Source organism: Myotis nattereri, assembly GCF_964212035.1.
Source record: "Myotis nattereri genome assembly, chromosome: 2".
Taxonomy (NCBI): domain Eukaryota; kingdom Metazoa; phylum Chordata; class Mammalia; order Chiroptera; family Vespertilionidae; genus Myotis; species Myotis nattereri.
The window spans coordinates 40,884,355-40,911,692 of NC_138076.1; the positions used below are offsets into that span (position 1 = coordinate 40,884,355).

At 46.2% G+C, this 27,338-nt stretch overlaps 1 protein-coding gene across 1 annotated transcript in view; it reads left to right on the forward strand.

The window, feature by feature from the left end:
* Positions 1-2,784: 2,784 nt before the first annotated feature.
* The window catches only part of STK24 (serine/threonine kinase 24), a gene marked incomplete at its 5' end in the record, with an annotated part of 102,041 nt that continues 77,487 nt past the window's right edge, over positions 2,785-27,338 (forward strand). The window contains one exon of the mRNA XM_081082503.1: positions 2,785-2,826. Within this exon, the coding sequence (XP_080938629.1) occupies positions 2,785-2,826 (42 nt within the window). The remainder of the gene's footprint in view (positions 2,827-27,338) is intronic.

Consider the following 27,338-nt stretch of genomic DNA (forward strand, 5'->3'; position numbering starts at 1 on the left):
ATACTTCCAGGTTTTTCTCTGTTTACATGTGTACACATAAAATTACACACATATTATAAGTGATGTATATTTAAATTTATATATACACTAGAGGCCCAGTGCATGAAGTTTGTGCACATGTGGGATCACTAGGCCTGACTGGTGATCAGGGCCGATCAGGTTCCCCGCCTCCTCCTTCCCTTGCTGCCTGTGCCACCACTACATGGTTCCCCACCTCCCCGCTCCCCCTCCTTCACTCACTGCCTGTGTCTGCTGCCACCCACCCCCGGTTCCCCATCCCAGCCCAGGGGCCTGGCGGCCTGGGGGGAGAGACTGGGAGGTTGGCCGGCAGGCCCTATTGGAGATTGGGACCTGTGGGCTGGGGCAGCTCCTGCGTTGAGCATCTGGCCCCTGGTGGTCAGTGCGCATCATAGCAACTGGTCATTACAGTTGTTCTGTCGTAATGGCCGCTTAGGCTTTTATATACTTTTATATATATAGATGAAGTAGCTTGAGATCAGGCTTTACATATTGTTTTGTACATATTGTTTTGTACCCTGAATTTTCCTTCTTACCAACATAGAAGTATTTTGCCATATTACTAAATATTGAAATACCAATTTTAATTACTATGTAGTACTAACTGATGCATATATTATCATTTAACAATTTCTGTTAGACTTTTAATCTGTTCCCAGTTTTCCATAATTATAAGTATCATTGCATTGCATCTTTTTATATCCGTTCTCATGCATTTCTTGGTTGTTTCCTTAGCACACATTATTGTAAGTAGGATTCTTGGGATGAAGATTATGAACATTTTTAATATTCATGCTCTTACTTGTTTTGTTGTTCATCTATGTTTTCTAAGTACACAAAATTTACACAAGATGATGAACTCCTAGGTATGAGGGTTCATGCTTTTCTCAACTTTGTACCTACCACACTACCTTCACAGTACTTGGGGCTGGCAGGTTTTAGTGAAGTTAGTGTACCACCACCAACCCCTAAGGTATTTGAAGGTATCTCGGAGAACCCTGAAGAAAACACATACATTTTAAAAGGGAAAGCAGGGTTCAAGTTTTAGCACCCCTTTCCTTGCCTGACCCAGAGCCTGGGAGGAAAATGAAATTCTCCGAGTACAATGACACCTCAGAGAATAAACACGCCTTATCTCAGTGGAGGACTTTTTAGAGTTTCCTCCAACAGTCTGTGAACTCTTGGGGGCTCATTTTTTTCTATGTCCAATCTCACACAGCAATGGTGCAACATGGGCAGTCATGGGCATGAGGGGATACCAGGGCCCCAAAAACTTGAGGTACAGATCATTTCAGTGGCTACTGTTCTGTCATTATAAATAAAACTAGAGGCCTGGTGCATGAATTCCTGCACAGGTGGGGTCTGGCTGGCCACCCGGCTTAGATGGGGTGGCGGTGGTGGTGGTGGTGGTGGTGGTGGTGGTGGTGGTGCTTGAAGGGAGGAAACGCGGGAGGGTAGCCACCCCCATCCGGCCTGCTAGCCGGCCACAGTGCATGTCATAGTGACCAGTCACTCAGGTCGCTTGGCTTTTAAATATATAGATACTTCCCAGAGGCGGCACGGACTCCTTTATTTCTTTCCTCCAGTTGGAGAACAGGGGATTAAAAGGTGGAGGCAGAGCTTGCAGGCAGCGGAAAGAGGGAGAGGGCTGGGGAAAGTCTAGACACGTTTCCTTCGATTGTCCTCCCTTCCTCCCCGCCCCTCCCTCCGTTTTTTCCTTCTCGTGGTGGACGCCTGGGCCTCGGACCGACAGGAGCCCAGCGACCCGGCCACGGTGGGGTTCAGCACCCTCACCGCTCCGCATTCCTAGCGGGGCTGCTTTCAAGTGGCTAAAGCGCTGGGAACCCACCGCTCCCCGACTCTCCCTCTCCGTTTCCTCCTGGGGTCGGTTGCAAACTTCACGGAGACACCCAAGCAGCTCTGCCCCGGTAGTTCTGCACCGCCCGCCCGGCGGCCAGGCACTCTTCCTCGAGGTCTCCAGGCCCACAGTCTGCGCTGGGGAGGGGAGGTCGCCCCAGCCCATGCCCCGGGCAGGCGGGGCTGGGGGGCAGGCGGACAGGGGGACTGCGGTGCAGGGGGCTAGCTTGGAGAGCTGGAGGAAGATGGCAGAGTAAGAGTTGGTAGGAACCTGCGCCTGCCCGGCCAGACTTCCTAAGCTCCTACCAGGCCCAGCCCAGGCCCCCTCCCCGCGCCGGGCGGACCGGCTGAGGTCCCCTCCCCGCACCCAGCGCCCTCCTCCCGGTCCACCCCCGGGGGCGGGAGCCGCTCGCAGCGACGCTCGGGTCCCTGCCAGGCCGGCAGGCGGCGGCGCAGGCGGAGGGCCTAGGGCGCCGGGGCCGGAGCCTCCTCCCCCTCCCGGAAGCGCGGGGCGGGGTCCCCGGCCGGGCCGCGGAGGCGGGCGCGGGGGCCGGCGGGGCGGGGCGCGGCGCTCGCGGGCTCGGCCGTCTGTGCGCGCCCACTCCGGCTCCAGGCCGCCGGGCTCCCGCCGAGCAGCTCGCGCCGAGGCCCCGCGCCCCTCGCAGCCGCCCCGGGCGCCGTGCATGGAGACGCCGCCCGCCGCCGGACCCCGCCGCTGAGCCACCGTCCGGCCGGGACCCGCGGGGGCTGCGGTGGCCTCGGGCTCCCGCCGGCCCCGCCGAAGCCGCACTCGCGCTTGGCCGGCCGCCCCCGCCGCCCGAGGGCTGCGCGTGGCCCGCGGGCCTGGTCGCCCGCGCGAATCGCCGCGGCCCGGCCGCCCCGTCCCAGGAAGCGGCCGTCCCGAGCGCCATGGCGCACTCTCCGGTGCAGTCGGGCCTGCCCGGCATGCAGGTAGGCAGGGGCCGGCGCCGAGGGAGGAGGCGGGAGGGATGCGCGGGCCGGGGCGGAAGCCGGGAACTTGGCGGTGTCCGCACGGCCCCCCACGCCGCCCCTTCCGGGGTCGCGCCGGCCCCCCGGGCGCCCCTGCGCGGCGCCGCGCACTCGGGCCTGGGGCTGCGGCCTGGAGGCGGCCCTCGCCGGCTCCGAGTGGCGGTGGTGGTGGTGGGGGGGACGCGGGGCGCCGGTGGGGTGCGGGCCGCCTCGCCCTCCGCGCTCCCCTCTGCCCCCGCGTCTCCGAGCGCAGGCCCGGCGCGGCCCCAGTCCCTGGGGAGGAGGGAGAGCGGGGGGAAGTGCCCTTGGAGGCCCCGGCGCTGTCCCCGGGCCCTGCGCGCGGCGGGGGGCGGGGGTCGGCGGGCGGCGGAGGCCCCCTCCCCTCCCCTCCCCTCCCCTCCCCTCCCGAGGAGCCGGCAGTGAGTTGCGGCGGGAGGGGAGCCCGGGGCGCGCGGCGACCAGTCCGGGCCGGGCGGCGGCGGAGGGTGGGGTGCAGGAAGGTGCAGCTCCCGGCCCCGCTCGCAGTGCGCTTGTGCCGCGCGTTTCCTCCGGTGCCGACGGCCGGGAAAGTGCGAGCATGGAAACCGGGAGCAGGAACCCGTGGGCCCCGAGCCGGGGCTGACCCGCCGAGCCCGGGGCGCTGGGCTGGTGGACGTCGAGGCTGGATGGGATCCAGACGGGTTCCTCCCCGGGACACCTCTCCGCTGGTCCTGGGTGGCCTCTTGGCCTGCCGGTGACTTTTTTTGGGGGGAGGAGTTGAGTTCCTAATGTACACGGATGCACCCAAGCTTTCCTCCTTCGGGGGCTGTTTTTGGCCTTTTTGAAAAAACACAATCACCATCCTCGGCTGATGTGTCACGTTGGTCAGCGTGTGTAAGTGGTGGCCAAGGGATGGGGACTGACATCTCCGTGTAGTTAGGGCATGTCCTTCAAGTTCTGTTCTCCCAGTTTAGTTTAGCGAGTGAGCCCAAGGAAGCCACCGCAGTACCCCAGCGGATTATTTCTCTTAGAGGCATCTGCCGGCCCAGGCGCCCTTCCTGCGCTCCTGAGGGCTGGGACCCGACCTCCTGGAAGTCGGGAATCTGTTCTCTGCCCAGCAGATCATTTTCTCTCTCTTTTAAAGCATAAAAAGAAACCTGGACTTTACCGTTCAGGTTTGAAATAGAAAAATGGTAACATGTTGCCAGAATTGTAGTCCAAGGTTTTCTTTTTGTTTGTTTTGTATTTTTTTTTTAAAGGAGCAGCAGTTAAAGTTAGTATCTGAAGAGTGTGCTTCAAGAAAACTGCCCTTGAATCTCATCTAAAGAGTTTTAAAACTCAACAGGCATTTAAGAACTCAGCTTCCCCTGACTGCTAGGTGAAAATCAGATGTGGCTTCTTGGTATTTCCTAAAGTTCCTGCTTTGGTTTGGTTTGAATGGGAAGGCAGGGTGAACTGGGTGAAAAATTATTTCTGACCAGCAGAGCAAGAAGGCCCTCTTGTAATGATAAAAAAATGCTTCCTGTTAGACTGACTTACGCTGTTAATCAGGTTGCAATCTAGCACAAATGCCTCCCTTCGTGTTTACCACGAGGTATTCAGCCTTTGTGGAAAGAGAGTCAGTTTGAAAAGGTGCTTAAAGCCCCACTGGCTGGTGCCCTGAAGTCAGTATCGGATGGTTACCAGGTGGTACCAGGTCTTAGAATTTTTTTGTCCTAAATTTTTTTCTTCAAGGGTGTGGACCAACATTTTTAAATCATGGGCAAAGAAGGTGAATTTCCTTTAACAATTTTGCCTCTCAAATAAATATAGTGTATTTCCTACATAATGTTACAAGGGAGCGGTTTTTATTTTCCTTTTTCAGGATAAAAGCTGATGAGTTTTTATTTGGTTAAAACAACCGAATTTGCAGCTGTTACAGTGTCAGAAGTGCAAAGGTGACTTCTGACAGTCATCCCAGCATTTACAGCCACAAACTGTTTGATACTATATTTGTATTGTACGTCTACAAACTGTACAGTTGTTTTTAGTGTGCCATTTGGGGAAGAACATTCTCCCTCCCCCCCCCCCAAAACAAGCACATTTATTTTCTTTACATTAGCAGCTGCCCAGGGAGGCTTTCCTCAGAGTTGTTGAGGATTACGTTACAGGCATGCCTGGCGTTGACTGTTCTCTAGGATAAAACAGAACTACTAACCCTCCTGTGCCCTGTCCTGATACATCTCATGTCCCTTTTTTTTCCTATCTCGTCTCCTGACCAGGGCTCATAAGAAGCTCACTTAAAAATTTCAGAAAGGCATCAGCGTGCATTGGCAGCTTAGGCAAAGATGCTTAAAAAATTAACCTGAATGAAAGGACATTTTAGTAGAAACATAATTTTTCACTGTTTTGCAAATCATTTTTATGCCTCTTGATTCTTACTGGTACACTTGAAGCGTAGGTATCATCTATGCCATTATCTAGGTGTGGAAACCAGCAGAGCCTCATTGAACTGATGAAGGTGAGATAGTGTTGTGTGGCAAATTTGTGACTTGAAACCAGGTTATTTTCTACTTTTAAGGCCATACTCCCTACCATGATGTATTATTGCTTTATCATTACTTTTGCAGAAATTAACATTTATTTCATTCCAACTTGGGTTTGCTGAAGAAATTAGAAGTTAAGACCGATATTTTATTTATTCAATCAGTTGTTATTGAACAGTCTTGTGCCAGGGCCTAGGTGATTGATGGCTGTAAATCTGAATGACTTATCATTATAAATAAATGTTTAATGGAGGTTGCCAGGGGCCTTTCCTTTTTACCTCCCACACCTCAGTTTCATATTAACATGAGGGGTGGGGGGAAGAAGGGTGTAGAAATCATGAACTGAATGTAGTAACCACAAGGAGACATGAAGAAATAGGTTGATTTGTGGATTTCACTACACCCTGTCCTTCATTGAACGTGTGGCGTTTCATTCAATTTAATTAAGATTAAAAGAAAATCAAGCATCAGTTCCAGGCAAGTGCACTGAACAGCTTATAGTTTGCATAAATTGTAATTTAAAAAAGAATTAGATTTGGTCTATAAATTTCTATTACAGAATTTTATCAGTCTCTTTTAAACTTTTCTGGTCCATGACCCCCGTAAGAAATATATTTTACATCAACACCTGAAACAAAAGCTTTAGGAGACAGTCCTAATCCTTCCTACTTGTGAAGTAGTTGTGTGATGTATTTTATTTTAAAAAAACACATACAAAAACAACTGGTTGCAACACTCAATTGATTTCACAGCTGAGTGGTTTTGACCTAAGTTTGACCTAAGTTCAATTAGCATGTTTTAAGGATGTCATAAGTAGAGGATAGTCTCACATTTCAAAGTGTAGACATAGCTAGAAAACGGAAAGTTCCTCCTGGTCAGCATCATCCTTCCATTTCTCTCGCTGCTTGGGGGAACCTTTGCCTGAGAACGCCCCTTTGTGCGGGGAGAGCGAGAAAGACATTTAATGGCCAGTTTGGATGCATTGGGAGCTTTTCTCAAGTGCTCTTGCTTACCCTGGGGAAACCTGTGTGCTCTGCAAAATCTGGGAAATGAAGGCAAACAGAAGGACAGCTGCATTTAATTGTGGCTTAAGTGCTCTTGTCCTATTTTTCCCTCTTAGTGTCACATTTCCGTAGTTTTTTTCCCTGTTTCCATGGAAGAGGCCTCCCCATGTTCAGCCTGTTACCATTGGCACCGTGGGGAAAGGTTGGCATGTTCCAGTGTGGACAGGAGGGTATTTGTGATGTAGGTTCTGAAGGCACTTGGAGGGAAATGTTGAACTGGAGGAATTGGGCCTAGTGTCGGAAAGCGTTGAGCTAGGTGGGGAGCCTGAGTTCATGCCGCACATTTGTCTGAGGAGTGTGCTGTCAGCAGCCGTGGCAGGTACAGGTGAGAAACCCCTCTGGGCCTGTCCTCAGGACCTCAGCAGCCTAGTGAGGGCCGATTCAAATGAATAACTGAGGTGCTAGCTGTGGTTGGGAAGCTGGTTCTCAGGGCTGGGAGAGGAGGGGCATCTCAGGCCCAGGGAAGAGGGCCTTTGTGGTAGGAAATGGTGGAAGGAGTTGGATTCTGGCGAGTGCCGCGTGCCAGTTTGGAAGGCAGCAGTAGTACTTTAGCTCAAAGGAACCTCAGGGTAGTGAGAGAAGGAGCGGAGAAGACTGAGTGGTTGGAGGTCCCCGTGCCAGCAGATTAGCCCATGTGGACCTTTTCACAAGGCTGACCAAGCCTTGGTCATCTGACCTCTCAATGAACATTTTATAGTCTTTCATTTATTTATAGTCCTTCATTTATTTATTCTCTTATTGCTGGAGTGGAGCTGAGCTTATTTCCTTTGATGCAGGTTGATTTGCTTTTCAGTTGAACTGTGTGTTTCTAGGACCTTGGTTCTAGATGTAGTGTGAGTAGTTGCTGAAGAAACGGGGCTATCGGTAGTTGCTGCTGCTTTCTAGTGTATGTATTTTTTCAGTCCTAGAGCCAGAGTCAGGAGTCCTTTGATCTCTTGAGAAACATACCGCTGTACTCACTGTACTCTCTACTTGGGTGATTTCTCCCCGTGATTCAGAGTTGCCTGCTTGGAAACTCCTACCTGCAGGAAACGGACCACACCCAACCAGGCCTTCTGTGGCTTTTTTTCTGCTTTAGCTGAACATTGTTATCATGAATGGAATCTGGCAGGAGTGCAGAAAATAGAAGTTGCCCTGTGATATCCCTCTCTTGCTGCTTAGAGTCAACTGCTGTCATTGGACCAGTCATTTCCCATAATTCATGTTTTTGCATTGCAGTGTATCTAAAACTCTTTCTTGGGAAAAGAAAAAGAAAAACATAGCTATTGCAACACCTGGCTCCTGGGGGTAAACATGAGTTTCCTAATCTAAAACTTGGCTCCCTGGTTTCCAGGGTTGAGATTAGAGAAAATAAAACAAGTTGTACCTTTGTTTGCTACAAAGTATAAAACATCCCAAATTGTGGATTACAAAGTAGTCTATGTACACACCCCTAAACTGCACAACTGCACAGCCCCTTGTTGACTTTAGGGACCTTTCATTATGTTCTCAGGAAGGTTCTTTGTCAGCAAAAGAAATCTTACCTGGTCAGCATCCTCCTGGTATCAGAATAAATTGTGGGAACATTTCAGGTTTTATGTTAATGCTTACCAAATATGTAGCTGTTTATCTTCCTATTATTTTAAGTCTCTTTCTACTTTTAAAAAGACATTTAGGCCTTAAGATTTGAAAGGACCATTGCCGGGAGCCGGTCCATGCTTGCTGTTTCAAAGGACCTGGCATATATGGCATACTGTTCTTAATATGTTTTCTCACCTTCTTGGCACTATGTGTTTTAACTAAGGTCTCTGAGAAAGGTTGTTTCCCCAGGCAGGTATTTTCCCCTGAAGTTAGGGAGGGAATAAAACCTCTTAACTAAGTGCCAAGCGGGTAATTAATCACTTTAACTATGAACAATCATGCTTAAGCTACATAATCTTTACTCCCTGGAATGGAGATAAGAAACGCCCTAACCTTTGTAATAGAGATTGATAGGATTGAATCAACTGGTATAAATACAGATGTAACAAGACAGCAAGAGACGGAGAGAGAGACAGAAATTGGCACAGAACCTACACAGAACGTTCTCTAGAGACAGAAGAACTTCGCTGGAGAGAACATGGCAAAAGATCCTGGACAGAAACTGGCCTCAGAACCTAGAGACAGAACCTAGCGAGAGAACATGGCAAAAGATCCTGGACTGAACCTGACTACAGAAATTGGCAAGAGAACCTGACTAGAACCTGGTGACTGAACCTGGCTGGAGAACCTGGACAGAACCTGGCTGGAGAACCTAGCGAGGGAACATGGCTACAGAACCTGGCTGGAGAACCTGGAGAACTTGGCTGGAGAACCTAACAAGAGAACATGGACACAGAACCTGGCTAGAGATCCTAACCAGAACTTCGCTGGAGATCCTGACCAGAACTTGGCTAGAGATCCTGGCTAGGCTGCTGATCAACTGAATGCTGCCTCCGTGTCATTCCTTCTTCGCCGACTCTGTCCACACCTTTGGGGACCCCTGGACCCCCTGGGGCTGGACCCCGGCAGACCATGTAGACCCAAATCCTTTGATAAAATTTTAAAAATTTAGAATTTTAATTTGTATTTTATTAAAGAAATTATACATATGTCTTACAGAGTCAGATGGCTTCATAAGGTTTGCTTGGAAAGATAGCAGTTACTCCCCTTGCCTCCATTTTCTCCTCCCCAGAGGCAGCCCCTTTGATCTCTCTTAGCTGATTGTTGTTACTCCTTTGTTTATAAAGAATAATAAAGATTGCTGTTACTTTTTTTCTTGTTTCAGACATCCCTTCTGAAGATGAGTATTTAGTTCTCTTCTTGCCTCCTTCACTCTCCTGTTGTCTCCCCTTCCTCTACCCAATATAGTTACATTGTAACTTTGGTTAGATCAGTGTGAACATTAATGTGACTGTGTAAACAGTATTCACAGCCCAGCCATTAGTAAACCAGGATTACTTTTCAGATCTTTTTTGGAAGTTGTTTTTTGTAATGTACTTAGTTCTGGTAGCTGTAACAAAATAGCTTAGACTGGGTGGCTTAGCCAGCATTTCTTTCTCACAGTTCCGGGGGCTGGGAAGTCTGAGATCAAGGTACTGACAGATTTAGTTTCTGGTGAGAACCCTTGTTCATTTACAGTGTCTTATTGCTGTGTCCTCACAGGTTCTCTCTTAACACGTTAAGCGCATGTCAGTCACTGGTGACTGACACTATATGTACTTTCCGTCCAGAAGACAAAACAGGCTGGGCCCTTAATGTGTTAAACTCTATTATTTGGATGTTGGACCTTCTGGACTGCTTTGGTCTGTCCTTTTGTGATAGAGGCTGCCTTCAGATGTCCACTCATGTCAGAGTGGGTTGGAAATCTCAGCCCTCGAATGAGGCTTTTTTAAGCATGGAGATGTTGAAACCAGTGTGTGGGCTGTTTGAATCTGAGTTTGTTGTCGTATGATATTGAAGAATGAAGCCATACACAAAAGGGAACCAAAGTTTATTGAAGGAGGCCAGTCCTGGAAAAGGTGCAGCTGGGGTTCCAGGAGCAGGCCAGTGTTCTGAGCTTGCTTTCCATGTTACAGCCGGGTGTTAACGTGTATTAATCTGTGTGTGGAGGCCCACATGTCCATAAACATGTGGGCGCAGGGGAGTGCATCAACCCAAGAATCTAGCTGGGGGGCAGGGGTGGTGAGAAGCAGGAAGTGCATGGCTTTTTTGTGTATATACTTGTTAGTTGCTGATTAGTCCTTTCAAAGAATTTTGCCTTAGTAACATCTTTGAGATAGGTTTATAACAGCTTTGTGATGGGTAATCTGCAAGCTGCCTGCCTTTGCAACATTCATACATTTTAAAGCTCATGTCTCCCACAGGCACCCTTCCTTTCCAGTCCAGTTGGGGTGCCTTAGTAACTCTGCCTAGTTGGGTTCCGGTTCTATCCCCTCCCCTCCCGCCCCAAATGGTCCCAGTCCCTATCTAGTTTCCCTCTGTCTCCTCAATGTCAGGTGCTCCTACTGGACTGGAGAATTGAGGAATGGCTTATGTCAGTTTCTTTTAGCTTTTTATACACATCTTCTGAAAGCCTTCCCTGGAGCCTTCTGACCTGCTCCTGGACTGGTGGGCCTTGCTCACACTTGATGTACCCCTCAAGCTGATGCCTGGTCCCTTCTCTGGCCTGAGGCCTTATGCCCACCTGAGCACTGGATGGAGGGAAAGGACAGTGTGAGCACAAGTGTCTTATGTGGCTTCATTCTGTTCCAGAAACCCTCAGCTTTCCTTTCCTGGGAATATGCTTTCAGTGGTTTCCTCGATAGGGGAGGCATGAATCAGTTGCCTGGTGTGAGGAGTGGGGAAGGCAGCCCAGTATCTGACCACTTCTTTAACTTCTCCTCATTGTAGGTGCTCCCTTCCAGAGGCACCTGTGCTGCCAGTTCCTGAGTTTTAGGGATTCGGTTCGGCACTGGACGGAGTTGACGCTCTGCTTTCTCCACTTCTCTTTGCGCATTGGTTTTCTCCTCTCCATCTTTTTTCCCCACTACCCACTTTGCAGCTTCTGGAATTTCATTGCTGTTGCTCTTCTCTCCCCTTCTTGTACACAGAGGGTTAGTCTTTTAAGAAAACCCTCTTTAGTGGGATTTTAGGATTAACCAAGAGAGATGCGCATGCTCTCTATCTGGAAGTCACTGTTCTTCAATTTATAAGTGAACGAATGAATAGAATTTTTTAAAAGTGAAAGTTCTACCCCCCCCCCCTTTATTTTTAAAATCTATTGTTGAAAGTATTATATATGACCCCCTTTTCTCCCATGGACCCCTTCTATCCGGCTAGCCCACCCCAGGCCCTCACCACCTTATTGTCTGTGTTCATGGGTTATGCATTTATGCATACAAGTTCTTTGCAATGAATAGAATTTGCATTCCTAGGTCAGGACTGCTTGGGGCCTGAGGGTGGGGAAGGACTCTTCAGCCACACTGTTCTCTCCCATCCTTGGAGATTGCACCTTGTTTTCTCTCTGTAAGTAAGCAGCCGTATAAACCTGTGCTGTTTCTCCGCATCTTTAACAGTCAGTGACCTCTACCCCCCTAACTTGGACCGAGAACCCCCTTTTCTCCATTCGGTCTCATTTACTGGTCCCAAGATCTGGTGCGCACAGGACCTTTTCAAGGAGCCCTCTTTGGAGAAACATTTGCTTAAGTTGATTGATGTTTTGGGGGCTCAGCCAATAGTCCAGAATTGATGTCTGCTTCTTGCGAGGGTGGCGGGGGCCGAGTTAGCCATGGCTGTATGTTTTGTGGCTGTCAGCACAGGACTTGAGCACAGGTGCACAGCGGATGTTGAATAGCTTGCCAGGGTGGGTTCAGGAGCCCGTGTGGCAGTCCAGTTTGCTGCTGGTCAAAGGATTGCAGACTCAGGAATGGAGAGGGGCGTCTCTATGCTCAGTGCCCCAGCACTGTGCCTTACACACTTGACAGGATGGATGAATGACTCAAGGGTGCAGATAGAAGCAGGAAAAGCTGCTTTTTGGGATACTGCCTTAAAATGGTTTCCTACATAAGAACAAAGCACTTTTATTGGGTAGAAATTTACAGTGATAAACCGCTGAGTGAAAATGAAAGAACTTGGGGATTAGGTGCTAGGCAGCAGCTATTGTAGACACAGTTTTATAGAACTTTACAGTCATTTTCAGAGTGGTTAATTCAAAGTTGTTAAATTGCTACCTGAACTCCTGATGAACTGAGAACCTGCTGAAGAAGGTATTGTTTGAACGTTCCTTTAGTGTGTTCATGAACTTTCATTGTACCAAACATTCACGAGAGGTAATTTAAAAAAAAAAAAGAACAAAGAATTACTTCCACAGGAGTTCCAACTGGTAGGGGGGATTTGTTTTTCCTTCTGTTCACTCTGTTACCTGAAGAGTAGAAGCCTTCTAGGAAGGGAATTGCATCTTATTGCATTCCTCCTGAGGGCCAGGCCCTGTGGCAGGCTGCTTATGCCCTTGGATTGTCCTAGAGCCTCCTTATGGGGCTGGGCTTTACACTAGTTTCACAGATGACAAGGCTTAATGGTGGGGGTGGGAGTGCGGGTGGGGGAGGGAGGGGCCCTCAGCTAGAAAACAGCCCCCAGTTGGTATCAGAGCTCTAACTTTTGGTGCAAGCGTTTGTGGTTTTTGCTTCTCTACACCAGAATGCCTCCTACCAAGCATTTCAGATCCTGACCCTCCACCCCATGGGCTCCTGTTTCATTGTGCATACAGCTTCCGTGAAACCGTCCTAGTTCAGGGTTAGTCACTGGTGGCATTGGTAGGCACTTTTATTTCCACTGTTTAAAAAATATATATTTTTATTGATTTCAGAGAGGAAGGGAGAGGGAGAGTGATAGAAACATTAATGATGAGAGAGAATCATTGATCGGCTGCCTCCTGCACGCCCCCCCCACTGGGGATTGCGCCCACAGCCAGGGCATGTGCCTTGACCAGGAATTGAACTGTGACCTCCTGGATCATAGATAGATGCTCAACCACTAAGCACACTGGCTGGGCTCCACTATTTGTTTTATTTTTTTATTTTTAAAGAAGATTTTGTTCATGTTCCAGTATTATTTTTAATTGGCATCTTGGAAGTTGGTATTGTGGGTGTGGGGGAAAGTGACTTAGACTTTAAGATGTTTTCCGTGTTCTTCCTTTATCTCTATTCTGTCTAGAGATAAAGCCCTCAGGCCCTCTTGTACAGTGGCATGGAGCCTTTGGCTTCTGTTTATTGCCTTTCAGGTATTCCCATATTGTTTTGAAGTGGGAAGCAATATTAACTGAAAAAATCCCCTGTAAATCTAGCACAATGGTTTTCACATTTTTATTTTTATTTTTTGGTGCCTGTGACTGGAATCGAACCTGGGACCCTTCAGTCCACAGGCCAACGCTCTATCCACTGAGCCAAACCAGTCAGGGCTGGTTTTCACATTTTAGTGTTTATCCTCATCATAGGTCTGGGATGGGGTTTTTGTTTCTAACAAGTTTTTCTAATGTGTGGCTGCCTCAGGGGCCACACTTTGAGAACTACTGCATTGGACATTAAAACTCCTAAATCCCTACTGCTCCCTGCTGCGGAGCACACTACTGCGATGCCCTTTGAGAAACAGCTCAGTGGAAGCCATGCTTGGGGCCGTGGCTTGTATTTCAGAAGACCGACCTGGAGTCCCTGGTCTAACGTTGGGAGTTGAATGAGCTTTGATGTAGGAATTGCTAGAGCCTTTACTATTTCAGCATGTGTTATAAGCTATGTGGGGCTGTTGTCTTTATGATCTTGGGACCTTATTTTTTAAGAAATGCATCTCTTAGGACTAGCATTCTGTGCTTTCATAGGAAAATCCTGAGCCAGAACAAAAGCCCTGAACCTGATAAGCTTCCACACTAACTAGTTTTTGTCATGTCACTCCCTGCTTAAGAACATTTGGTGGCTTCCTGTTGTTTTCTGACCAAATATAAACTCGAGCTTAAAATTAAGGGTCTGTGTTAATAATACCCAGCTTCCTTTCGGGCAGCTTTCCAACCACCTCTCCTGTCAGCTCACCTCATCTCCCTGTGCTCCTCCTGCCTCTGAGAACCTGCTCACCCCTGCAGGATACCCCCAGATTCCTTTGCCTGGTAACCCCTGGGGAGCTGTTAGTTATTCATATCATGTTGCCTCTTTTTCCTAATTGCATTTTAAGGAAGGAGCTTCAGAGAAGGCCTGTACCAACCAACCAGCCAGCTCCCCCCTCATTGTTAGGACACAGGCCCCTGGATGAGCACCTGCTGGGGTTGAGGGTCCAGTTAGGAAATGAATGGACTCTCTTTGGGCAGCCTTGACTTTCTTTTCTTGAAATTGTCCTGTTAACCCTTAATTGAAGATTTTACACACGTGTGTGTGTGTGTGTGTGTGTGTGTGTGTGTGTGTGTGTATCTGAACTGGGAAAAATATTCTGGATCAGTAGACCTTTTAATGTTTGGGATGTCTGATTTGATTTTTAATTTTAAAAAGTCTTTATTAGCAGTCTTTTATTAGAGTGCACTGCAATTGGCTAGACTTTGATCTTACCAGACTTGCTTATTTGAGGGTTTTCTTTTCTTTTTTATTTATTGGGGGGGGGGGGGGGAGAGGTTGGTACTTTTTTTAAAAAAAGTCATTGTAATTTTTTGTGGTTTGTAAATGGCATATTAAGTAGACTTAGGGGATGGACTGTGACAGGGAAGGAAGTTGTGAGGTTTGGACTCCTTTCCTTTGTCAGTGAAGAATCTGAAGTCTTTTTAAAAACCCAGCTTATGTCATTCAGAATGGTTTCCTCCATATTGTCTTCTTCAAGAAAAACGAGGCACTTAAAAGTGAAACTGCTTCATTTCCTGGCCTTCGTCAGGCTGTTTGTGAAGCAGGTTAGGATGTGATTGAAGGGTGCTCACCTAGTGATAGGGGTGGTCTCAGCACTCCCAGAGGGGTCTGGGTCATTAGTGCCAGTAGCCTGAAGGCATGACCCCAGCTATTGGGGGATGAAAGTTCTCCCCATAGGCATGAAGTAGAGTCATATTTTCAAGTGATCACACAATTTAAAACAGTTTTGAGTTGAAAAGCCGTTTCCCCAGAGCTCTACCTGACTCCTCAGATGAATCATTGTTTCTGTGGCGCAAATGGCTTCTTTAGGGTAGGCTTTCTCAGCCACCCCCTCCCAAATATGTATGCACATACATGCTTATGTACACATGTGTGTTCATATAAAAGTCTTATTTTGGGGTTTTTTGTATTGTAATCTGACTTTATGAGTAAGTAGCCTTAAAGAAACTCATGCCATATCGCTCCTGGTCAGAATTCATTTTTCCTCTTTATTTCTAAAAGGAACAAAATCGTCAACATCCTGAAAAATAATTGGAATGAAAAGTTAATCCAGATAAAATATTTTAAGCCTTTTAATTTATTATTATTACTTTTGCTGCTGTTGTTAATTCTCACCCAAGGATATTTTTCCATTGATTCTTAGAGAGAGTGGAAGGGAGGAAAGAGAGACGTCGATGTGAGAAAGACACATCGATTGGTTGCCTCCTCACACTCCCCCAACTGGGCCTGGGGATCGAGCCTACAACTGAGGTACATGTCCTTGAATGGAATCAAACCCATGACCTTTCAGTCCATGGGCCATTGCTCTATCCACTGAGCCAAACCAGTCAGGGCTCCTAATGGTTGTTTTAATGTCTTAACTGACTTACCTTGGCCTCCTTTAATGAAAGGCATGTCTCATCTTTAGGACACAGAGTTATAGTCAGATACACATTCCTGTTTGGCTGTGTTAGTTAGAATAATTTCTCTGCTTTCTTTTGCCTTTAGGTAAAGAAAAAAATTATTCTTTCTCTCCCTTAACATTATTATTATTATTTTTTAATATTTTTTATTGATTAAGATATTACATATGTGTACCCTCTACCCCCCCTCCCCCCTCCCTTAACATTATTATTGGAAAACACTGTTACTGTTATTTAGTGAGGTTTTTGTAGTTAATTGCTTTGCTTACATTGATAAGCTAGCCCAGTGGTATTACAAATACACCTTGTGCTCCTTGCTCCTTGCCCAGAGGACACTGTATGTGGACTGGGGTCCACAAAGACTGTGTGTGTGTGTGTGTGTGTGTGTGTGTGTGTGTGACCACTCTCCTTCCTGGGCCACCTCTGGGCTGTTAATTAAGGGGCCTGAGGAAGATGAATAGGAAATTCCGCCTGCCTGAATTATGTTCTTCTTAATTGTCCTTCAGATGAATACACTGTATATGTGATGAATATTCCAGTTCTGGAATAGCTTTTATTTCTTTTCTGTTTCTTTATAGTCGTTCTGTTTGATGAAAAAGTGTAGAAGATATGGAAATTTGCAGGACTATGAGAGGCACAAATATTGTGACTTAAAATTGCTGCTGAATGAACATTTACCCCCAAATGGGACCAGTCTGCTTTTTAACAATTTCATAGTGAATGCATTTTAACTGAGGGGCGTAGTCATTGAAATAATAACGTACCGGGCATACATGTTTCAAGGTGCATACACGAGTGAGGGACTGCTGGCAGTAACGCCAGCATTGAAGACGGGACACTGGACTCCGGGTTGCCTGGAGCAGCCTGTGGCTGGAGCACTGAGAAGGCATCCGTCCCACGGCGCTCAGATGTTCCTGCCAAATGGGCTCTTAGATCTTCCCTCTAAGGAGTTATGAAAAACAGTTGATTTCTAGGATTTTGGGTAAAGGGCATGGACCTGTTAGTGCCCTTGTACCATTTATATATAAAATGAATAGAAAAACTTGAGAAATATAAGGTAATAACACGAGAATTTAGCATTTCTGAATTTTGCTAGACCACATTTGCTTTTTTTCTATATTCAAATGAAAGATTTTTTTTAGGTACTTGTTTAACTCTTATGAGAGTAACACGGAAATGAAAACTTGTTGGATAGAAGTACAATTAAAGAAAAACAGGAAGTGTTGTCAGACTGTGTCATAAATATTGTTGCTATTTTAAGCTGAGAAACTCTAACTGAAGAATTTGACCATTTACCTTATAGTATTTTATAAAGCTGAAAAATTAACAAGGGACACATCAGTATTTTGATTGTAATTTACTCACTTGATCACCATTGTTATAATTTGATGCAAAAAAAGCAAATTTTTGTGTGTGTCAGAAATAACATTTAAACTATGGGTAGTTCCTGTGTTTCAGACTTCATTTTTGAGTTTGTTGGTTAGAAATCCAGTGTGTTTTCTTGTAGAAATTAGTTTATAAATGGTGGTTAAGTTGAGAGGCCAGGCTTGAAAAGCTTAACGGAACTATAATGCTAAGAGTTAAGTTCCTGGTTCTGAAGGCAGGAAGCGTGTTGGAAGAGAAAGAAGAATTTTCTTTACTCTTGGTGCAGGGCTGGTCCCGTGCAGTATATCCGAGTTCAGACTGGTCTGCTGTGCTGTGCTGGTCCTCACTGTTACTTCCAGTCCCCTTCTCCCCCATCCTTCGATGCCTTCTTGATACCATGTCTCCAGTGTGATGCCCTCTTTCCTACATCCCTTTAGTAGGTTTCAAAAGTTCTCACTTAAATTTCCTAGTCCTTGTTTTAAAATTGATTTTAGTTAGATGTTGGAAAAGCACTTGTACAGTTAATATGAGGTAGTATAGTCCTTTAAATACACACACACACACACACACACATACACATATATGAGTATGTGAAGGCAGGTAAAGCCAGGTGGAGCACCTCCGTGCCTGGGAGAGCTGAAACATGGGCTCCTCCCTTATATATATGTGTGTTTATTGTTTTCAGAGAGGAAGGGAGAGGGATAGAGAGATAGAAACATCAATGATGAGAAAGAATCATGAATTGGTTGGCTACTGCACGCCTCGCACTGTGGATTGAGCCTGCAACCGCAGACATGTACCCTGACTGGAATCAAACCACTACCTGGTTCATAGATGGACACTTAGCCACTGAACCATGCTGGCCGGGCAGGAGTAGTCCTTTTTAAATATAGGAAGAATGTGTGTTAATCTAAATCAGGGGTGGGGGGCCTCTTTGTGCCAAGGGCCATTTGGATATTTATAACATAATTCACTTATATAATTCACTTAATATAAATTTATGTTGCTATGAAAAAAGCTCCTAGACTTATTGAATTTCAAGTCCCGCCTGCAGTTGCCTTGGCAGGGCCAGGCCAAATGATTTCACAGGCCTGTTACAGCCTGTGGGCCAGACGTTCTCCACCCTGATGTAAATAGATATCTAATAGGTGGAATATCAGGCAGTGAAAATTTGATGACATTATATAAGAACTAGAGGCCTGATGCATGAAATTCATTCAAGAGTAGGCCTTCCTTTCCCCGGCTGCCGGCACCAGCTTCCCTCTGGCACCCGGGACCTGGGCTTCCCTTGCAGCCCTGGCTTCATCTGGAAGGATGTCTGGAAGGACTTCTGGTCTAATTAGCATATCATGCTTTTATTATTATAGATGATGTTTAGGGTTGAAGAAATCTGCCAAGTGTCAGACACTGCTGGCATTGAGATTAGGTAGATAAATGATAAACCCTGTCTTCAAGGAGCTTACAGTCTATTAGCAGAGGCATGTATGTAAGCATATATTTCAGTTGGATAAACGGAGTTGTAGAAGGCAGCATAAAGCACAGAAGTAGCACAGAGGAGGGAGCAATTAACTATTGAGGTGGCAACTTGAAGATTAGTAAGGAGATGATGCCTGAGTTCTGTTCTAGAAGAATTTCTGTTCAAGGCAAAAAAATGACAGATTTTTTTTTTTTTTAAAGAACAGTGTTTGGAAAAGTGTAAGAATTTAGTTTTGCTGGACTTCAAAGGGAAATAAAAAACAAGAGACATGAGGTTAAAGAAGGTGGTCGGGAACCAGGTCATAAAGAAAGGACCAGGCTGAGTGGTTTGGGCTTTAGCCTATTAGGTGATGTGAAGTTCTCACGGAAGTTTGAAGTGGCAGAATGAGACCAATGTGGGGCTTTAAGAGTTTGGTGGTTGGACTGTAGAGGGCAGAGGCTGGTCTCTCAGCCTGGAGACCATTCCTGTGGCCTAGGGGAGAGCTTACCAGGATTGGATTGAGTCACCAGTAGCTGGGTGAGGAGGAGGGGGAGGAATTCAAGAGGGAGCTGTGGGTAGATTGGGATGTGTTTGGTGATGATGGCAATGGAGGGAGGAGTCCTAGGATGGCCTCTAGGGCTCTGGCTTGGGTATGTTGGTTACCAATTGGTATAGAAGATAAAGGAATTCTATTTCAGATAACTGGAATGGAGGTGGAGGGGATGAGGAGGTGGTTACATATGTGGGTCTGGAACGTGGGGGAAGAGTCTGGCTGAAGCCTGAGGCTGGTGGTTTATTAACTGGGTCACCCGTGGTGGAGAGCAGTAGAACAGGTGTGAGCACTGAAGACGGTGCTTGGAAGGGAGGAGCCCGTGTTTCAGCTCTCCCAGGCGCTCCCCCTGTCTTTACCTGCCTTCACAGAGCCCGCACTGCTGTCAGTGTCAGGGCTTTCCTACTGGGGATCTCCACAAGGGCCCCGGGTGGGGGGAGGGGGAGAGAGGGGCAGTGTGGTTGGCTAATCTGTCTTCAGTGGGAGCAGATCATGAGTTGATTGTTCATAAGTCAAAAGCAGCTTGTATGTAGTTTCTTAAGTGACAGGACTTACTTTTTAAATGTTTTACTAGATAAATCATCTGTCAGACCTCCGAGTACCCAGTATTTTAATTTTTACCCTAAAACTCATTAATGTGTACTTTCATGGATGTGACTCCTGAAATAGATTACACCGTAACTTCAAATAATTTGTATAGCAAAATTTAACAAGGATGTTGTTCGGGCATATTGGTTACACCTGCAAAAATTGGTGTAGAAGCCTCTTTGGTTAACTAAACCAAGGAAACTTTCATCTTAACCCAGACGGATGATATTGGGCTTCCTGTGGTGCCTCTTACCCCACCTGGCACAACTGGAGAGTAATAAAAAATATTGAAACACTGATAGGGGTAGGATGTTTTAAGTGATCATGTTATTAAAAGTTTACTGTTTGTACAGTTTAAGCATTACAAAATGCTACTTTTATATGAGAAAGGGATGTTGGCATTTCGTCTAGTTGGTTTAGAGGCGTGATGTTTTAGACAACTTGGGGGTCTGGAAATGACAGTTTATTAAACTTGGCAGGTTGAATCAGAATTCCGGTTTTATGACTTCTTAGCCAGAGGAAATCTTAGTAATTAGAGTGAAATGGCCCATTTTAAAGCTCTGTTCTGGCAGTGGGCATTAAATGTCTGCAAAGTGTGGGCTCTCTGGGATTAACTAGAATAATGGGGTATATATTTTTTAATAGACTTCATGTCTTAGAGCAGTTTTAGGTTAACAACAAAATTCAGTGGAAGATACAGAGATGTCCCATATATCTCCCTCTGCCCCCATCAATACCTGCAACAGATTATATTTGTTATAATTGATGAACCTACATTGACACATTATCATCACCCAAAGTCCATGGTTTACATTTGGGTGCAGTCCTGGAGTTGTATATTCTATGGGTTTTAACAAGTATATAATGACATGTACCACCCTTTGTAGTATTATACAAAATAGTTTCACCTCCCTCAACATCATGTTATTTTGAATTCTACTGAATTATTTTTCTGTATATATAATTTTTTCCTTATTGGCTTCTTCAGTTTCTGATTCAAGCAAAAGTAATTTCTCTTGGTGTGGTGGTACTTGGATCACCCTTGGTCTCTATCATCATGAAAGCTGCATCCACATGGGGTTCTCAAGGTGAGAGTGTCTGAAATTAAATCCTGAGAAGTTAGTGGCTTACAGCAACCACCCAGGAACCCCACAAGGGAAGATGCTATACTAATAGGACAGTCCTTTTGGTCCTGTTTCCCTCCAATTATTTTGAGACTCTTAAGTCAAAAAATTAAGTGTCCACTCTGAAAATGGAGGTCCCCTTTTCTCTACATAGATCCCCCCCTTTATTTTTAAATTTTGACTCCCTAAAATTTCCCTTATCTTGCCCTTTACCAGCTGGGTCAAGTGGAAGGAGATCTCACCCCAGGGATGGAAAGGCAGGCACTCCCTTAGCCTTTGCAAGTGGTTTGCCTCTGAGCCTCTTCTGCCTCCCCCCTCCCCCGCTTCTCCCGCCTCCCTGCTCTTGCAGCCTCTGAGGCCCTGTGAAACTGCTGCCCTCACCCTGTGGACCTGGCCCCGTGTCTCTCACGCTTCTGACCTTGGTTTGGTACTTATGGTCTAAATCACCTCCTTAACTCCAGTTCTTGTGGAAGGTTGTTAGGGATTGTAAGGAGGGAAAAATGCCACATGGTGCTTCTCCCCTCCCCCCCAACTAATGCGTTTTTTTCTTTTTAATTTGAGCCTTTACAAATACTAATTCACTTACAGTATTATAGAAATAATACATAACTTATTGTAAAAAATCGAACTCTACAGAATTTTATGATTTTATTCCCCAGGGCTAACTAATGTTGAGAGTATATGTTCTGTGGTTACCGTAATTGCAAAGAATTGTTACTATCCTCCATTGAGAACTGAAGGGAAGGTTGGGAATTCCATTTGATGTTTTCTTTTCTTCCCTATCGTAGCAATTCCATCAGAAATGTCACTAACTTTTAACCAAGACCCCTTAAGCCAGTGGTTCCCAACCTTCTGGCCCTTTTAAATACAGTTCCTCATGTTGTGACCCAACCATAAAATTATTTTCGTTGCTACTTCATAACTGTAATGTTGCTACTGTTATGAATCGTAATGTAAATATCTGATATGCAGGATGGTCTTAGGCGACCCCTGTGAAAGGGTTGTTCGACCACCAAAGGGGTCGCGACCCACAGGTTGAGAACCACTGCCTTAAGCAATCTAATTTCTACCAGCACTTAGTGCTTTCGTAGTCCTGATGAGACATGGTACTCATTCCTCACCCAGCAGAGATTTATTGGATGGCTGCTAGGTTTAAAGCACCGTGCTAGAGGCTGTTCTTAATGCACACTCAGCACAGCTTTGTTGGGCAGACATTTCAGCAAGCTAGTGATGGGAGTACAAGGTGAGTGATATTAACCAAAATGGGTAAAAGAAAGGAAGTCTTGCTGGAGGAGGTGGCATTCAAGTGGATTTAAGCAATTCTTTTAAAAAATTTAATGTATTTCTTTATTGAGAACCTCTTTAGTGCCAGGCACCATATTAGGCACTGAGGACATAGCAGGGGCAAAACAGATAACTAAATGAAATTAACATTGTACAGTGGGGCCTTGACTTACGAGTTTAATTCGTTCCGTGACGGAGCTCATAACTCAAATTACTCGTATGTCAAATCAAGAAGTGAACGAGTGAGACATGCGATGCCGGGCCGATGTTGTGGTGTTACTGTGACGTTTGCTGCACCAACTAGCGGTGGGGTATCTGAAGCTGGCTCATAACCCGAATTTTAGCTCGCAACTCAAAGCAAAAAATTGGCAGAGAGACGGCTCGTATCTCAAAAAACTCGTTAGTCGGGACACTCGTAAGTCAAGGACCCACTGTAGTTGGGACCAGTCAAAATAAATAATTGACCAATAGACAAGATACTATCAGAAAGAAATTGTGATCAAATAATACCAAAGAGCATACAGGGAACCAGCGACTCCTGGTGATGGGTGCAGGGAGAGGGCCTCCCTGGGCATGTAATTTCTGAGCTGAGGCCTAGGTGAGAAGAAAGAGCATCTGTGAGAAGATGGTATCTGAGAGAGCATGACAAACAGGCTACAAAGAACATCAAGTACCTGCTCCACCAGACCAGCCTTTACCCCAGAAATAGCAATGCTGGAGGATATTGTCTTCACTATTTTCCGAGCAAAGAATTTTGTAATTCTGTGTTTATATCTGTATCTACATCTGTATTAAGCAACTCCTTAAGGAGCTACTGGGTAAAAGGCATTCTGGGCAGATAGGGTCTGTTCATAGAATTTCCTGTAGTTTAGGGTGACTGGTGGAGAGGAGTAAGACTCAGTCAGGTTTCTTTTCCCCCTCCTCCTACCTGAGATGATGGGAAAGAAAAGGTATTAGAAAGATTTTAGTTTGGAGTGGGATAAAAGTGCTAAAAAACAAAGGAAATATGGTGGGGGTTTCTCCTTAATGGATTGGGTAATCTGGATCAATCTTAAGGTGGCCTTGGTGGCTTCTTAGTATATTTCTGATTTGCTTCAGGTTCAGATCACAAGGAGAGATTGGAAACCTAGGTGGGTCTTGATTTTTATAGGCTGGTCACATATGTCTGTATATTTTTTAAAAGTTGAGCTTAATCTTCATTCCTGATACAGAAGAGTGCCATCTATCCTATCTAATAAAAGCAATATGTAAATTAACCATCACTCCGTTGCAAAAGATGGCGATGGCCATGGAGCTGGAGCGAGCAGGAGGCTTGGATTGCCCCCGGCGATGGAGGAAGCCAAGCTTCCCACCTGCCCTGGCTGGACCTGGGCTCCACTCAAGGCTACAAAGTTTCAATTATAGAAGATAAATAAATCCCAGATATCTGCTTCCAGCCGGCAGTGGCCTCCACTCAAAGAGGGGCTGGGAGCTGGGTTACTAGGGGGCCATCAGCCCCTCACCCAGGCTGGCGAGGCACCCTGAAGGAGCTGTGGCCAGCCTGAAAACGGCCCTCAGCCCCTCACCCAGGCTGGCCAGGCACTCCAGCAGATCCCCACCCTGACCTGGGACACGCTTCAGGGCAAACCAGCCGGCCCCCACCCGTGCACCAGGCCTCTATCCTATATAATAAAAGGGTAATATGCAAATTGACCCCAACATCAGAACGACCGGGAATGACTGGTCACTATGACACACACTGACCACCAGGCTGACGGCTGCCAGCACAGCTGTGGTGGCGGGAGCCTCTCCTGCCTCCTCAGCAGTGCTAAGGATGTCCGATTGCAGCTTAAGCCTGCTCTCCGCTGACAAGTGGACATCCCCTGATGGCTCCCAGGCTGCCAGAGGGATGGCTGACTGCCAGCTTAGGCCCAATTCCCGCCCCCCCCAACCCCCCCCGGGGAGCAAGCCTAAGCCAGCAGGTGGACATCTCCCAAAGGGTCCCAGACTGTGAGAGGGCACAGGCCAGGCTGAGGGGGACCCCCCCTCCCCCAGTGCACAAATTTTTGTGCACCGGGCCTCTAGTCTATATAATAAAAGCCTAAGTGACTGTTATGGTGGAACGACCAGAATGACTGGTTGCTATGATGCGCACTGACCAACAGGGGAAAGACGCTCAATGCAGGAGCTGCCACCTGGTGATCAGTGTGCTCCCACGGGAAGTGCTGCTCAGCCAGAAGCCAGGCTCACGGCTGCCGAGCGCAGTGGTGGTGATGGAAGCCTTTCCCCACCTCCCTGGCAGCACTAAGGAGCAGCGAACCGAGTGGTGAGCAAGCAGGCTGGTGGTAAGGAGCGAGGGATTACGGATTGCAAGAGGGCACAGGCACGGGGGTGGGGGTGGGGGTGGGGGGGCAGTGCACGAATTTTGTGCACCAGGCCTCTAGTATATATATATATTTCAGAGAGGAAGGGAGAGGAAGAGAGAGAAACATCAATGAAGAGAGAATCATTGATCAGCTGCCTCCTGCATGCCCCCCCTAATGGGGGGAGAGCCTGTAACCCGGGCATGTGCCTTGACGGGGAATTGAACTGTGAGCTCCTGGTTCATAGGCTGACACTCAGCCACTGAGCCACACTGGCCAGGTGAGAAGAGTAGTCGAATACACTTGGAGCACAGTTTGCTGTATAAATGGTTTCATTTTATTTTCATACTTCAGAACTAAACAGTAAAATTTATACAAAAAATAACATGCAAACGGGCATTTTTTACCTTTGAGCCAGGAGCTTTGGGGTTTCTCTCATCTGAGGAAAGAATGGCCCTGCCAGTGAGCTTTCATGGGAGGCCAGTGTATTAGGAAGCACAGTTGGACTTCAGTCATGGTTACTGGTGGTTTGTCTTCTGAGAAAACGACAGAACTGTAGGAAGGAGGCTGCATACACACACACACACACACACACACACACACACACACGTTTTTTAAGAAACAAACTTGGCTTTTCTGTAAAATTACCTCATTAGGCAGTGACTAACAATGTTAGTGATGTTTTGGGAATTAGGATGATAACTTGGTTGTCCAGGGGAAACCTACAGCACTACAATTCTAGCTGCTGTAAACAAAGGTGTTAATATGCTAAATGAGTAAGTGAGGGTCCTGTAGAACAGGCAGGGTCATTAAGTGGAGCAGTTGTAGGATGTGACTTCCTACTCTGTCAGGTTACACCAAGCATAGGCTGGCAGGGCAGAGGAGAGGTGGGTGGCATTAGGCTAATGGAGGAAGTTGATAACTCAGTTGATGAGCTTATTTTTCAAATGGTTGGAGCAAAAAATTCCCTTAACTGAAACCATTGTGTTTCATAGCATTTCTGTTACCTATGTGGTCTCAGGATGGAGCTGCTGCTGGAGTTGTATTAGCAATAGCCCAACTGTAGTGGCCCCTGAATCACGACCATTGTGGTCCTAGCACGAACAATAATTGGCGTCTTCTCTATCTATTATTATTTAGAGCTCACCTGAGAGATCCAGATGCACAGTGAATGTCATACAGTAGATTAGTTTATTCATTTTTCATAGAAAAGATGTAGCATGAGGGAGAATAGTGACATAGTATGTGGTCAGGTGTATAATTTGAGGATAAACTCTTGAGATGTGTCAGGCATGATTTATCTTCCCATATCCAGCCATCAGTTGAAATGTACTGTGTGATATTCATCTGTGTTTCAACTAATAATGCTTGTAATTCTGACAGTTCTGACTCAAGGAAAATGCAACTAAGGTGCAACTATAATGGGAACATGGGAACATTAGTTGTGTACTAGTTTGTGGTTTTTTTTTTGTTTTTTTTTTTTAAGTTAGTTTTCCTGTTTTATTCACAGGAAAATTAGAGTATGCATTTTCACTCATCTGTTATAGATGAGTAAACGAAGGCCTAGGCCAGTGGGTCTCAACCTTGGCTGCACATTAGAATCACCTGGGAATCTTTTTAAAATCCTGATTTCTGGGCCTCATCCTCTGAAATTGTTTTTTTGTTATGGGGTGAGGCCACAACATTAGTCACAAAGAAACAGAATTTCCGGAGGATGAGGCCCAGAAATCAGGATTTTAAAAAGATTCCCAGGTGAGTCTAATGTGCAGCCAAGGTTGAGACCCACTGGCCTAGAGAAATAATGAGTAAAAGGTGGAGATGGATTTGAATCCACATGCATTTGGTGCCAGGTTCACCAGTGGATTTACCCACTGGAATGTTGAGTTCTCAAGGGAGAAGGGGGAATTGGTGACCCAGCCCCATCAGTGGTATCACCTGCCATGAGGGTTTAACAGCAGGTTTTTTTAGTTTGGTGAAGAACCATGGCTTGAGATTGATTTATTGGAGTATTTGATTGGATAGGTGATTGAGGCTGTGATATTGAAGCATAGAAAGGGTTACTTGTATGTGTTGTGCATTTTTTCAGTTTGCTCAGTTGGTAGAAAGAGTTGATAATAAGGCCTAGGTTACTGGCTTGATAGCTGAACAAAACTGGGAGCCTGACAGGAAATAATGATGGCCAGTTGAAGATTACACGCCCTAATCTTCCCTCACCCACCCCCATGGAGTCCCCTAACGGGAATCTGTGGACAAGAAGTGTCTTGGTACAGATATTGGGGAAACAATGCACAGCTAGCACCCTATTGACTTTTTACTTTGTATCATCTTTAATTTTTTTTTAATATAAAAAATTGTGCCATAAGCCCTGGCCTGGTTGCTCAGTTGGTTGGGTTGTTGTCCTGTACACGAAAAGGTTGTGGGTTTGATTCCTGTTTGTGTCACAGACCTAGGTTGTGGGTCCCATCTTCAATGGGGGTGTGTAAGGGAGGCAACTGATTGATGTTTCTCACATTGATTTTTTTTCTCTCTCTCTAAAAATCAATAAGTATATCTTCGGGATAAAAAAAAATTGTTCCTTAAAACAATTAGATGTAGGAAGAAGGGGAACCTGAGCTGTTAGAGGGCCTTAGAAATCAAGGTGTGAATAACTCTAAAATGGTTCACCTGACAAGCGTGAAGAGATTGTGTTATGTCAGTTTTTAGTTGAGAAAAATCCATCTTCTTGGCTCTTTTGAGCCTGTTGCTTGGTTCTCGACACCTTTTTGGAAGTGAGAAATGGAATTTTAACTTTCCATGGTGGAGGTTATGCTTCCTGCTTTTGTGGGACTGGTGATAAGAAGACCTGTGGTGGGTGATAATTTGGAAGATGAGAAGCCAGACTGCCTGTTTTGGGTTGGTTGAAAGGAAGCCAGGTAGAAACACAACAGCTAATCTTGTGGTAGG